Raw genomic sequence first — 12,299 nt, 5'->3', positions numbered from 1 at the left:
GCCGCCATCACCGCTCCGCCACTACAGAACCCTCACTCACGCCGAGAGGCGTCCATTTGTTCTCGGCAAATCACCACTTCACAGCCACCATTTGAGGCCAGAAACATCGCTGGGACTCAGGTGCACCGCTGCCTCTCTTTTGCAGCGCTTCGATTGTTTATTGTGCCGTGGTTTAAAAAAAAAAAAAAGAAAAAAGAAAGAGGTTTCACTCAGAGACACGGCGAAGTGACCGGGTGCTTCACAAGCAGGGACTCGTTTACGGGCAACGCAACGATTGTCGTGATTGAGCTCATCGCGCTCCTGCAATTAGTCCATTGGCGTCACCGTTGATTAGTTACTTCTTTGTAACCTCCTGTTTACTGGTATAGCAGTGATGTGAACGATACTACATCCTCAATGTCTCATAGTGTTACAGTTGGGTTTTTTTTTTTTTAAACATGGCAATATTACAAGACGTTCCCATCACAGGTCCACTTTCATTTAATACACAAGAATCACTGAAAAGGACAAAAATCTTCGATATAATCTAGAGAATGAGGCGCAAACTCCAGGAAGCTTTTCTCTCCGCGTCGTCCACTGAGCAGTTTAACATTAGAGCCTCCAGGGGAAACAAAAACTGGTTTGTTAGTAATTAAACAAACCGTTAAAAGGAGGAGTCACTTCCTCACTGACCCTGAACTAAATCAATGCTGCTCAGGAACACATGCAGACCCGATCCGGATAAACAACCATATCACCTTTTAGATCAGATTTTTGTTTGCAGAATTACAATCTGATTTAAAAGCAAAAAAATGTGAATAATAATAACGGTCACTGTTGGTCACGTTCCTCACTTTTCCCTGCGAGAACCGTCAGGCCCCGTTTGAGACGCTGACGACAGAAAACCGCAGAGACTTCCCTCGCATTTAGGCCTTTGGTTTCCATGACAACGGTGCCCAGAGCCACCGAAAACACAACTTTTTGAAAACGCTCCCACTCCGTCTCCATGGAGACGGGAAAACACCACAGTGCCCTCTGGTCATGTTCACCACGACCGTAGCAGAAAGTTGTTCTGCACATGCTCAGTAGACGGACAATTGCTAATGTTTATAGCGAATTGCACGTTTGGTTTCATTACAAAAACAACCGACAGCATCCCCTTGTGGCCTGGCATGCCAACTACATCATTTTCCGCGTTATAATAATATTATTGTAAATGTGAAACCTTTCTGAAAAAGGATGTATTTTCACTTGAAGCGTCGTCGTGGAAACGCAGCCTGCTGTATCTCAGTGTCCTGGTTCCTGCGAATGCCGTTAGCTTTAGCATTTTTTAACAAAAAAAAGCAAAAAGTGACCGTTTGAAAAAACTCCTGTTTGTCTCATTCATCCTTGAAAATGTGCTTGACGGCATTTTTTTTTTCTTCTTTCTTTTTAAATTAAATGTTCCTGAACTTCCTCAGAAATTAACCCCCGGAGCTGAAACACGAGTTGAGAGAGGAAATCAGACAATGGAGCAGACTTCCCTTTCATTTCTATCCGTTTTTCTTTTCGCCGCCTATTTATCGCGGCGCGGCCGCGATGTCGAGGGCCAACATAACTCACGCGTCGACCCAGGGAGAATTACTCCGCCGGGGCCGCCGCCGGCCACGTCTCGCGCTTCCTTTTCAAATCCACTCCCTTCCATTCAGAGTTCACGCCTGTTAAAGAGGACGAGCGGGCAGGCGGCGTGTTTGAGTGACTTTTTGACAGCCATTTTAAAAGGAAGGAGGAGGAGGAGGAGGAGGAGAAAAAAAACCTCCCCAGCTGGTAACGCGTCCGACGACTCTCAGCACTCCAGAACGACTCCCACTTTACTTTGGAGGCTCTGTTTTCCACGGTGCTTTTAGCGGCGGCAGCGACACTGGAAAGGCTTTATTGTCACTTAAAACCACTGAGAACAGAAGCCTTTGAGCTCGCAGGAGCTTTTCACTGCAGCGCCACAATTACAGGTACTCAGGGTTGTCTAGTAGTGGCAGAGCTTGGAGAGAGAGCCCCCCCTTCACCCCCCTTTCCTCTACCTCCTCCATCTCTCTCCACTGCATCCCTCCGTCAATGGTGCGTTGAAAGCCATTTGGCTGTTTGTCGCTGCAGGCATTAGCCCCCGAGTGGAGAACAGAGTCTCTCTGACGAGGATTCAATTGGCGAGGAAAACAAGTGGCATATGATGGGGGGGGGGGGGGGGAAATTATCTTCTCAGCCGGGGCCGAGGAAGAAAGAGGCACTTAGAGGTATCTTGTTCATTACAAATGCATGAAGGATAGTTTGCATGTCGTTCTATTTAGAGCTCACACACAGAAAAGGAAGAGTGACATGTTATTTCCTGTTTTGGGGGGGTGGAGGTGGAGGGGGGGTTGTTCTACAAAGGATTACATCTGATTTCATTCACATCATCTCACAGATTGTATTTTTTTTTTTTAGTTCTCATTGTGAATTCTGCAGTTTACATGTAGTGCTTCACACCGTCACCTGAAGCCTGGAAGAACAAACTTGTTCTGCACGTTCTCCCTGTGCACGGCTACTTTATTTTCTCGCTACGACACTAGGGGGCGTTGTAGGACCGATCGAAACTGCATGAAACTCACTAGTACTGCTTATATTTTGGTCATAATGGGAAATTTGGCACAGAGACGAAGGATTTTTTTAGGTTTCGGAGCGAGACTGCGGACCTTAGCGGCGAGCTACAAGCTAGCTTCCTGCACTGTGTCGTCCGTATTAGAGGCTTGCAAAACACTGTGGACGGAAGTGAAACCAGAATATTTTCGCCCTGTAGCCAAGTCGCCGGCCCCATTCACTCCTGAACTTACATTTACCCCCCAAATCGTCTGGATCACAAGTGGAGTTCCTTGAACTTTGCCCACGACACTCAGATGTAGAAATCTTGTGACATGAGAAAGTCTCTACCAAGGTGGTTAGCCGCTACGCTAACATATCATCAAGCGTGTGGAGCGTTAATGAGTCTTTATTGAACCTTCATTTAACGGCGAAGCTCATTTCTACGAGCCGTTTCCTGAAAGCGGTAGCTGATAATGTTGTTCATGACCAAACATCAAGATGAATCTGGGTTCAGTTGTTGACTCTGTGTGTGTGTGTGTGTGTGTGCGTGTGTGTGTGTGTGTGTGTGTGTGTGTGTGTGTGTGTGTGTCCCAACAACTCAGTGTTGATGTAGAAAAAAAAAACCGCCTGTACAAAAAAAACAGCCAAAGTTGTATGAAGTGGGAATAGATAAAGTGGGTATGGATGGATGTCGACGGAGGGAGGGAGGGGGGGGGGGGAGGAGGGGGTGGAGTACCGTTATCATGCTCCTCGAGCTGGGCTATCAAAATAAAGCACGTCTCACAGCCTCCGGTAACCTGGTCCACCTCCCCGGAGAGGCTGCTTGTGTGATCTCAGAGTCAGTTTGTTTTGGCTTTGAGACAGATCGGCCATCATCACCTTGGCAAACAATTCCAGGAATCCTGTATAAATTATTCATCTGCACAATCTCTCCCCCCCCCCTCCTCCTCCTCCTCCCTCCCTCCCCCTCCCCCTCCAGGAAACGGACACAGCTCCCCTCCTTAAAGCACTTTCTCCCTTTTCATTCATTCAACAAGTGAGAGAAAGAATCAACTCCGGCTGGTGAAATGGCTTAAAAACAGAAAGAAAAGAAAAACCTGCTGCTCGTTTAGTTTTCAGTTCAGCAGAAGAGGAACCGAAAAAGGTGGATATAAACAGCGACCACACCAGAGAGGAGAGGCGGTGGAGAAAAAAACGAGAAAAAAAACACAAAGCAGGCAGCGAGTCGGCAGCAGGCTGATGAGCTGCGCTAATTAAAATCACTTATTGACAGCGAGTGAGGGTGATTACCTCCACCCTGCACTCTGTGCATCATAAGAGACACTGTCAAAACAAATTACCCCCCGGCAGCCTCATAGCAGACATTGAGCACCCCCCCCCACACACACAACACTGTTGGCTCACATGACAATCATTTCCGTTAAAAATGCAAAACTTTCATTTGGTTTCGAGTGTCCGGATACACAACGGTGATCAGAGGCACTGAAAAGGATTTTAGTTTTTTTGGGGGGAAAGGCTCCCGAAATGGAACTTTTCAAAATGCTCGGCTGAAAACATGCGAGCATGCGGACAAATGTCGCAGTAAATAGTTTATCTGCACGTGTGTGTGATTCTCAGGCACCGAAGAACATCTCGAGTCCTCAACTTCTGAAGATGAATATCAGTAGACTGAATAAGGCCCAGTTTGCGTTTTGGGATCCGGTTTCTCACGAAGCCACTGAAAACGTCACTTTAAAAAAAATAAAAATAAATCCGATTGTGGAAACGGAATAAAACGTAACTTTACTGAAACTCTGCGACTGTGCATGTGCCAAACGACCAGTGTGTGTACTCACTGTTAATGTTTACGGAGTGTTGTTATCTGTGTGTGACCATTACAATAACAAACAGCTCCCCCCGGGGGCCCAACATGCTAACTACACCATTTCCAGCGTGAAAGTGGTTTAGCGGGTTTCCATGTAAATGGGCATCGTTTCCACCTGAAATGTTGTCATGTAAACGAGGTCTGAGACGTTGCCGCCCCCCTCCTGCTCCTTCCTCTCTCTGATTATATCCAGCTCATCTTTTTCTGTAATAAATCTTCAGCAGCAGTGAAGTAATAAGACGCCCCGCTTCCCCATAATGGAGCCTCCCTCCCCTCACACCGATAACGGGGGCCGGCTAAGGGCCCGTCTGTTTACCCCACGCTGATGTCATCACAAACAGCCGCTCAGCAGGGGGTGGGGAAGGTGAGGAGGGGGGGGATCGTGCATTATTCAGAGAGCTGCTACGACTCCAGCGGGCTTATTGATAAACAAAGGAGATTCACCCGAGAGGACAAGTCGATTAACCCATTTACCAACCCAAAGGCTCTTGCTGCACCCCCCCTCCCCCCCCTCCTCCTTCAACCCCCACCCTGTTGGTGATGAGTGACGTGGGGCGAGAAGGCAGGTGAAGCCCCTTGATGAAGATGCGCACACACAAACAGCAGCAGCCGCAACAAAAACACGTCTGATGAATTGCGTCGCCTGCCGCTGTTCCAACAGACCCACCCTCCCACTGATACCATTAACCTTCTGGATCCCCCCCCCGGCTCTCATACATCATATCACACTGCTAATGACACGGGCCATCATTCACATGGTAGAGGGGTGGTTGGGGGGGGGGGGCAACAGAAAGACAAGAGGGCAACCAGAAGGAAAGGCTGGATCAGGGTCGTTAGCGTGAATTAAACTCAAGTATCGATTAGAGTTTGTCTGAAGAAGGAAACACAAGGGCTCCGTTTACTGGACATGAATCTAAACATTTACAAAAACTGCCCCCCGCCCCGTTAGAGGTGGTGTTTTCAGCGGCTCCAAGCACCGTTGTCGTGGAAACAAGACGGCCAGAAGGACCAAAAGGTGCATCTAGATCCAGCGTACCCCATTAAAGGTCTTCCTGAGCCGAGTTTATGTTCTCGGATCACAGCGTCTCGGGGTAAACGATGTCAGGCTAGCTTGAGCGGCTAGCGTCGCTAGCAGCAGCAGCAGCCATCCTCTGCATCGTCAGCCTTGTTTTCATTTCCTGGGTACGAGTGCTGCCAAACTGAACTGGTTCCTTCTGGAGCTCCAACGAGTTACCGGCTGCATGACAATGGATAGGCGTAGAAAACTAACCGGTTAAACAGAACGATGTCCGCAGCGGTGGTGAGTCGTCGTTTAAATGCTTCACCCGACCAGCTCAATTGTGAGGAAAATGTTAAAGTGAGTGCAGAACAAGAGCATCTGGAGATCACGCTCATCTTTTCTTGCTCCTTTTCAGTGAACAGAACAACACATTGTGCCGCCTGAACGGCCCCGGGTCACATCCTCCACTGAATCCAGCTGTTTCACGGTGTTGTTTACAGGCGTGATGCCACTGCAGCGGCTCTGTGATTAACACAATATCACGTCTTCAGCAGGACGGAGGGCCGTCACACACGCTCATCTATCAATCAGGGGGTGTTTCTTTAAGGAGCCTTCAGCCTTCGGGATTCCGCTCCACAAACAACCGAGAAGCCGTTCTCTGAAGTCCGATTTCCCCCAAAGTTCCAGCGAAGCCAAATGCCGAGGGACACGCACATGCTCGCCACGATACAGAGGCATGAGCCTTCAAAATAAAAGCATGTCGCAGTTTGCTACAGCGCATAAGATCAGAGAACAACGCGCTATAAACATTAACGACGGGAGAACGCAGACAGACATTCTATTGTACAACTACGAGTCCCGACCCTCTGGAGGCCGCCATTGTTGCTACCGTCGTCAACTGAGCATGTGCAGAAGAGCCGTGGTTTACCTTGCCACGGAGACCCGAGCATTTTCAATAAGTTGCGTTTTACCTCATTTCCGGGGAGGCGGAGTCATAGCATTTTTGAAAGGTTCCACCTTTCAAAAAAAAAGTTTACACCGACCCTACAAAATGCAACGAAAGTTTTTTGCGCTTTTACCTGAAAATCGTGGCGTAAACGAGGCATCGAGACAGACGAGCCCAACAGGGCCAGACTGGAATCGAACCACCAACCCCGGGATTGGCAGGAACCCGCCTAAAGTCTACGTACAAATACAAGTGTACGACTCCAGAGGAGGAAACGTCTCCAGAAAAACCTCAAGACCTCCCGAATAACTAGAATCCCGACCATATAGTGGGATTATTGTTCTGTCCTGTCGGGTCTCAAAGTTTCTCCACTGCAGGGTGATGAACTAATGAGCTTTTAACCCAAAGAGCTGTAGAGAGGCGGCGCACACACACACACACACACTCTCTCTCACACACTCTCTGCCAAACCCTTGACTTTAATCTTATCAAACCGTCGCCATCGGGCAGCGTGCCCTTCGCCTTGTTTAGCCTGTCAGCGTTTTCTCAGCAGGAAGCCGGCGTGTGACGGCTGCTCAAGGCGCTTTCAGGATGAGGGTGGACACCGAGGTCAGGTACGCATGCATATGTACGTGTGTGTGTGTGTGTGTAGAGCAACAGTCGTGTTGTGGCTGTACACAGAGCGGCTCCATACCTGTTTGTGCATCTCGATGTTGAGCCCATAGGACATCTCGTAGTACTGCAGAACAAAGAGAGGGAGCGTCAGCAGGCGAAGCCCCGAGTCGCAGCGGTAATTACAGGCAGATGTTTATCTTTAATAATGCAGCGACATCCGTCCCTAATTGTGCAGAACAAAATACAAAGTTCCTCTTGACTTTTTTACCCCCTCTCCCCCCCCTGCCGAGGAGCAGAAAATGCGTTTGTGCAACAAGGCTGTAAACACCGGCGCTCTTGACGTTTTTATTGGTCCTCCGACGCATAAAAAAAACGAGAACGAGACGTTAAAAACTCGGCGACAAACAAACAAACGGGGGACGACTTAAATGTGGCGACAGACTCGGCATTGGTGACGACGCGACCTGTGACGTCGTGACTGGAGCTGCAGGTCGGGGGGGCGGAGCTTATAGCGAGTCATAACAAAGGTCAACTGACGTAACGAACACCGACGTTTCCCCGTTTACGCAACGTTTCGAAATGAAAACTCGTCATTTTTGTTTCGGGAAAAGTTCGCGCTCAGAAACTCTGCAGACGACCGCAGTAAACTGTTTTCCTCAGTGGCGCCGCCTGGTGGCCTGCCAGGCTCACCACACCGTTTTTCAAAAACGTGGCCACGGTGAAGGTTTTGTGGAAGGAAAAACGCAAAAACGCTGAGTTTTGAAAAGGGCAAAAAGCAAATTACTAACATCTCCTGGAACTAATTTTATTCCAAACATGCAATTTTAGGATAAAAACATTTTTGAAAAGATTCAATAAATTGCAGTTCGGCTACCAGTTGCAAACTTGTAAAAACTTCACTTTATAAATATGCAAAGTTTTCTTCCAACATCTAAAGGATTACATAACGACAGATAAATTGTTTACAACTCAGTGAAAATGTGTAACAGCGAAACTGTTTCACACTTCATGAGTCACATTTTACTCTTTAATTACAGAAGACAAAGCAAAGCTTCATGTTGGAGAGGCTGTAAAGAGCAAGAATCACTCAAATGTGGATAAAAACATCCACTGAATTCATCATTTTCCAGCTTTATCAAAATGTTTCGAGTATAATTTTATAACTGCAAATCATTTTTACTCAAGGCTGCAAAAAAAAAGAAGAAAAATCATAAGAAATGAAGCTTACAGTTTTACATTATGTAAAAAAAAAAAATACGATTTACATATGAGGTGTTAAGAGCAGATGTTATAGAAAAAAACAGCCAGTTTTACATTTGTTTTGTTTTACATACATGCTAAATCTTTGGATTCATTATGAAAATCGATGCTAATTTCCTGGCGGCGTTTTTTTGCCGGAGGGCTTCTGTAAAACCCACAGAAATGTAGATTACGACGCTAGTATTCAGATAAAAACAACCAAAGTTCACATGTACTTGCAATAGTTTGTCTCGCGTTCAATCAAATCTTGAGTTTGGATTCGTTATCGAAGCGGAGTCGAAAGAGTTTTACTTGTTCTGCTCGAAGGCATTTTAGACTCCAGACAAGTCGTAGAGTGATTTAAAAAAAAAAAAAAGTCACATTTTACAGGCTTTAAATAACAAGTCATCTGTGTCTCCAGTGAGAGAACTGACTTATCCGATTAGTTCTATTAAATTTAATTGACTTTCACTAATGGAGGACGGATCACATCTATTTCTCTACAACCAAATAAACTTTTGTTTAAATTCTACATTACACACATTTGTTAGAACTACAACCTGTAATCTATTTAGGGAAAAACACAGTCTCCTGATATGTGACACCCCGCCGCCCCCGGTGTGACCCCCCACTGCTCCCTCAGGGTGAGTTAAGAGGTTAAAAAAGAAAAAGAAAAAAGAAAAAAAAGAGCACAGGAAGCGGCTCTGATTCATGCACAAAGCCTGCAGACCCGTCATTAACCCCCCGCGGGTCACGCCGGGGGAGGGGGGGGGGTGTCATAAAGACGACCCCGGAGCCACAAAAGAAAATGTGGGAGGAGGGGGGGGGTGTCGTCACGCCCTGCAATCAATAGCTGGACATTTGACCCTCTGCTAGAGTTCCAACTGACGAAAACTCTCGGTGGAAGGAAGGAAGGTACATTTTTGCAAAACGTTGCTCATGTTTTCGCCACTTCTTCATGTTTACAGCTCATCGTTCTCCCGGTGTGGTTTTCGTGGCCCGCCACGCTAATTTTCACAGTTTTCTTCTGCCGTTGCCGCGGAAACGGACATCGGTTTTTTTTTGTGTATTTTCGTTCAAAACGCGGGCCGTGTAAACCGGCAGGCTGCTTCTCACCATGACGTAGTGACGCTGCATCTCCGTCTTCTCGTTGGCCAGCTTGTCGTACTCCACCTTGAGGCTACGGGGGGGGGGGGGGGGGAGAGAAGAGGGGGGGGTTGTTAGAGAAGTCGCACAGCGAACGCTTTTCCTTTCCTCCGCAGGAGGGAAACCCTGAACATGTGTTTTCACTGCGTTTCACACAAAGAAGCCGGAGTCAGGTAACCAGACGGCGGCGCGTCGTTCCTGTGGTTCAGTCAGTCTGAGGCTGCAGGATCTGTGTGACCCAGTCTCAACGCTTTGTTTTTTTTTTTTAAATCTAACGCTGGCGGAGGCGGATTCTACCTGGACAGGTGAAAGATGGATTTATACATCAAATGACCAACTATAACAAGCAACTAGACTCATTCACAGCTTTTTTTTTCTCCTTCTTCCACTGATGAACAAAGTAAATCACATATTAATGCCGAGCCAAAACCTCAAATGGCAAAAATTTCTAAGAATATATATATATATATATATATTTTTTTTAAAGCAACCTTCTTAAGAGTACGACTCAATACTGAGACTTGAGCTTTTTATTGGCGACGCTAGTTGACAGGGTCAGTTAGCAAAAACATGCATAATGCAACAGTTGTTTGGAGATTTTGCTCCGCAAGGTTTCATTAAAATTGACTTTATGTTGAGATCATTGTCATTTTGGGGAAGTAATTGTGTTTTCTTGTACGGATATATAAATATTTCCATCATCTGCGTAAAGAAAACCTACAACGTGAAGGTTACTTTGGCACAATTTTACCGGGAATGAGATGGTCTTCTGCACGTAGCCTCAGAACACCCTTGAATTAATGAGCGAAACTACAAAGCGGCGGCTTCCTCTCGGTGTTCTGTGCCGTTACCTGTGGTACTGCGCCTGCAGGAACTGAAACTCGTCTTTGATCCGGTCGCAGGACTCGGCCACGGTGAACTTGAAGCCAGGCTGTCCCGGCTGGTGAGGTGCCTGCAAGGGTGCAAAGGTCGGAGATACCGCAGGTGTAAATAACATCATCTCACACACACACACTCCTCATTGTCGGTCTCATTTCCCCAGAGGTGGATCACTCAATCTGTCCGGAGGCAGATAACAAGGGAGGCCCTCAACGTGTGGCATCTATGTGCACAGATACGCCGTCAAACATGTTTAAAAAAAAAAAAGCGACGATACGGACAAGGAAGGTGACAAACCACCAACAGAATTTGCATTTTCTCTGCACAACATGGAAAAGTGAAAGGGGACGTGCACCAGCAGCTCCACTCCTGACGTGGTTGAGGCTCTTGGAGAGGGCAGAGAGGCGGATGCACTGGACTCACCGGATGCCGGCCTTGTGGATACATGTCGCTGCGGAACGCAGGTGGAGAACGGGCTGGACTGGGCTGTTCTGATCCGCCAGTAATCCCGGGGAAAGGTGCGGTAAATCACCGCCACCCCCGCCCTGGCTGGATGCGCAGGATGGCGGCGGACAAAGCCTTTTTTTTCTGGGCAATCGGAGCCCGAGAGGTGGATGGATGTGCCTCCTCCTCCTCCTCCTCCTCCTCAGGCCTCCTTTTGTACCTAAACAAACAGAAAACAGAGCTGAGGAGCTGGGTCGTCATCAAATTAACTTCTAATTCCTCCTGTGCCCCCCCAAAAAAATACATCAATCTGCAAAGTGTGGGAAGAAAAGGAAAAAAAATGCATGAAAGAAAATCCCAAAGTTTCTATTTTTTTTTTTTTTGTGCAAGAATTTTTTTTCTTTTTTTCTTGTAAATCTACAGAGTTGTCTTCTTCCACAACGCTTGTTGGTCGGTGGTCCGGGAGGCGCAGAAAACACGGATCTGGCTGCTTTCAGAGGCATAAAGCCGCACCACCACCACCACCTCCTCCTCCTCCACCACCACCACCTCCCTCCTGCACCTCCTCCTCCTCCTCCTGCCGTCTTGTTAGCTTCTCTCCACGCAGCCCCTCTTTACCTTTGTCTGGTCCCGAGTCCTCCTCCGCACAGGTAACAACAAATAGTATCCACACGGCGTTAAAATCCTCCACTTGTCGCGATGGACACGATTAAAAAAAACAACAACAAAAACACACAAAAAAAAAAGACCGGAAATAAACGTGCGTTTCTTCTCGTCTTCGCTCCCTCTCTCTCTCTCTCTCTCTCTCTCTCCCCGCCGGGAGTCCGCGGTGCTCCCGCCTCGGAGAACCGCCGCTCCGTCCGGGTCGGACTCTCTCTCTCTCTCTCTCTCTCTCTCTCCCTCTCTCGCTCGCTCCCCGCTCGGAAACCACCTCGACCGGGGAAAGGAGGGAGGAGAGGAGGAGGGGGCGGACGGCGGACGGTGGAGGGTGGAGGGGAGAAGAGAAGAGCTGTCCGCCGACTTCAAAAGAAGAAGAAGAAGGAAGGAAAAAAAAAAAAAAAAAACAACCCCCGGTTTAAAATCCAGTAGCAAACGCGCGCCGCTCGTCCGGTTAGTCCCGAGATGTCCGTTGTTCTTTTTCGGTTGTTTTTCGGTGAAAAATGTCCGCCGATAGGAAGCCGCGCGCGCCCGCCTGCAGTCGGTACCACACACAGACTGTGCAATGACACGAGGACCCGACGAACGCGAGAGGGCCAGGCGCCGACCAATCGCGTCGCTCCGATCCCGCGGGCCAATCGGGAGGCGGCGCCCCCACGTGGGGAGCGGCTCGCCTGCGCCGCGCTTCGATTGGTCCCCGCCGCGCGTGACCTCACCCCCCCTCGTTCGTTCGCCATTTTGGATCTGAAGTGACATTCAGTTGCGTCGAAACAACTTGTTTTTGAAGCAAAGTTCGACAATTTTATGTCTTCGCGGCTTCGGCGCGTCACTTTATCGCACATTCTTCGCTCTTATCAGTCAAAACCCGAACGTAGTGCCGCTCCCACGCGTCTGTGGATTGAAAACATCCGAGAATATCCAGTGTTTGACTCCCATGA

General features: G+C 48.1%; 1 protein-coding gene across 5 annotated transcripts in view; it reads right to left on the bottom strand.

The window, feature by feature from the left end:
* The window catches only part of LOC308129246 (transducin-like enhancer protein 3-B), a 38,501-nt gene extending 26,632 nt beyond the window's left edge, over positions 1-11,869 (bottom strand). For all 5 annotated transcript variants that reach the window (XM_080495101.1, XM_080495098.1, XM_080495100.1 and 2 more), the window contains exons 1-5: positions 11,323-11,869; positions 10,684-10,924; positions 10,233-10,333; positions 9,352-9,415; positions 7,076-7,120 (exon numbers count right to left, since the gene is read on the bottom strand). In XM_080495101.1, coding sequence (XP_080351227.1) covers positions 7,076-7,120; positions 9,352-9,415; positions 10,233-10,333; positions 10,684-10,707 — 234 coding nt within the window. In that variant the 5' untranslated portion in view covers positions 10,708-10,924; positions 11,323-11,869. The remainder of the gene's footprint in view (positions 1-7,075; positions 7,121-9,351; positions 9,416-10,232; positions 10,334-10,683; positions 10,925-11,322) is intronic.
* Between the last annotated feature and the right edge of the window lie 430 nt (positions 11,870-12,299).

This window comes from Blennius ocellaris, assembly GCF_963422515.1.
Source record: "Blennius ocellaris genome assembly, chromosome: 1".
In the NCBI taxonomy this organism is placed as follows: domain Eukaryota; kingdom Metazoa; phylum Chordata; class Actinopteri; order Blenniiformes; family Blenniidae; genus Blennius; species Blennius ocellaris.
Note: the sequence above shows the minus strand (reverse complement) of the source record. Positions and strands in the feature narration are given on the sequence as shown.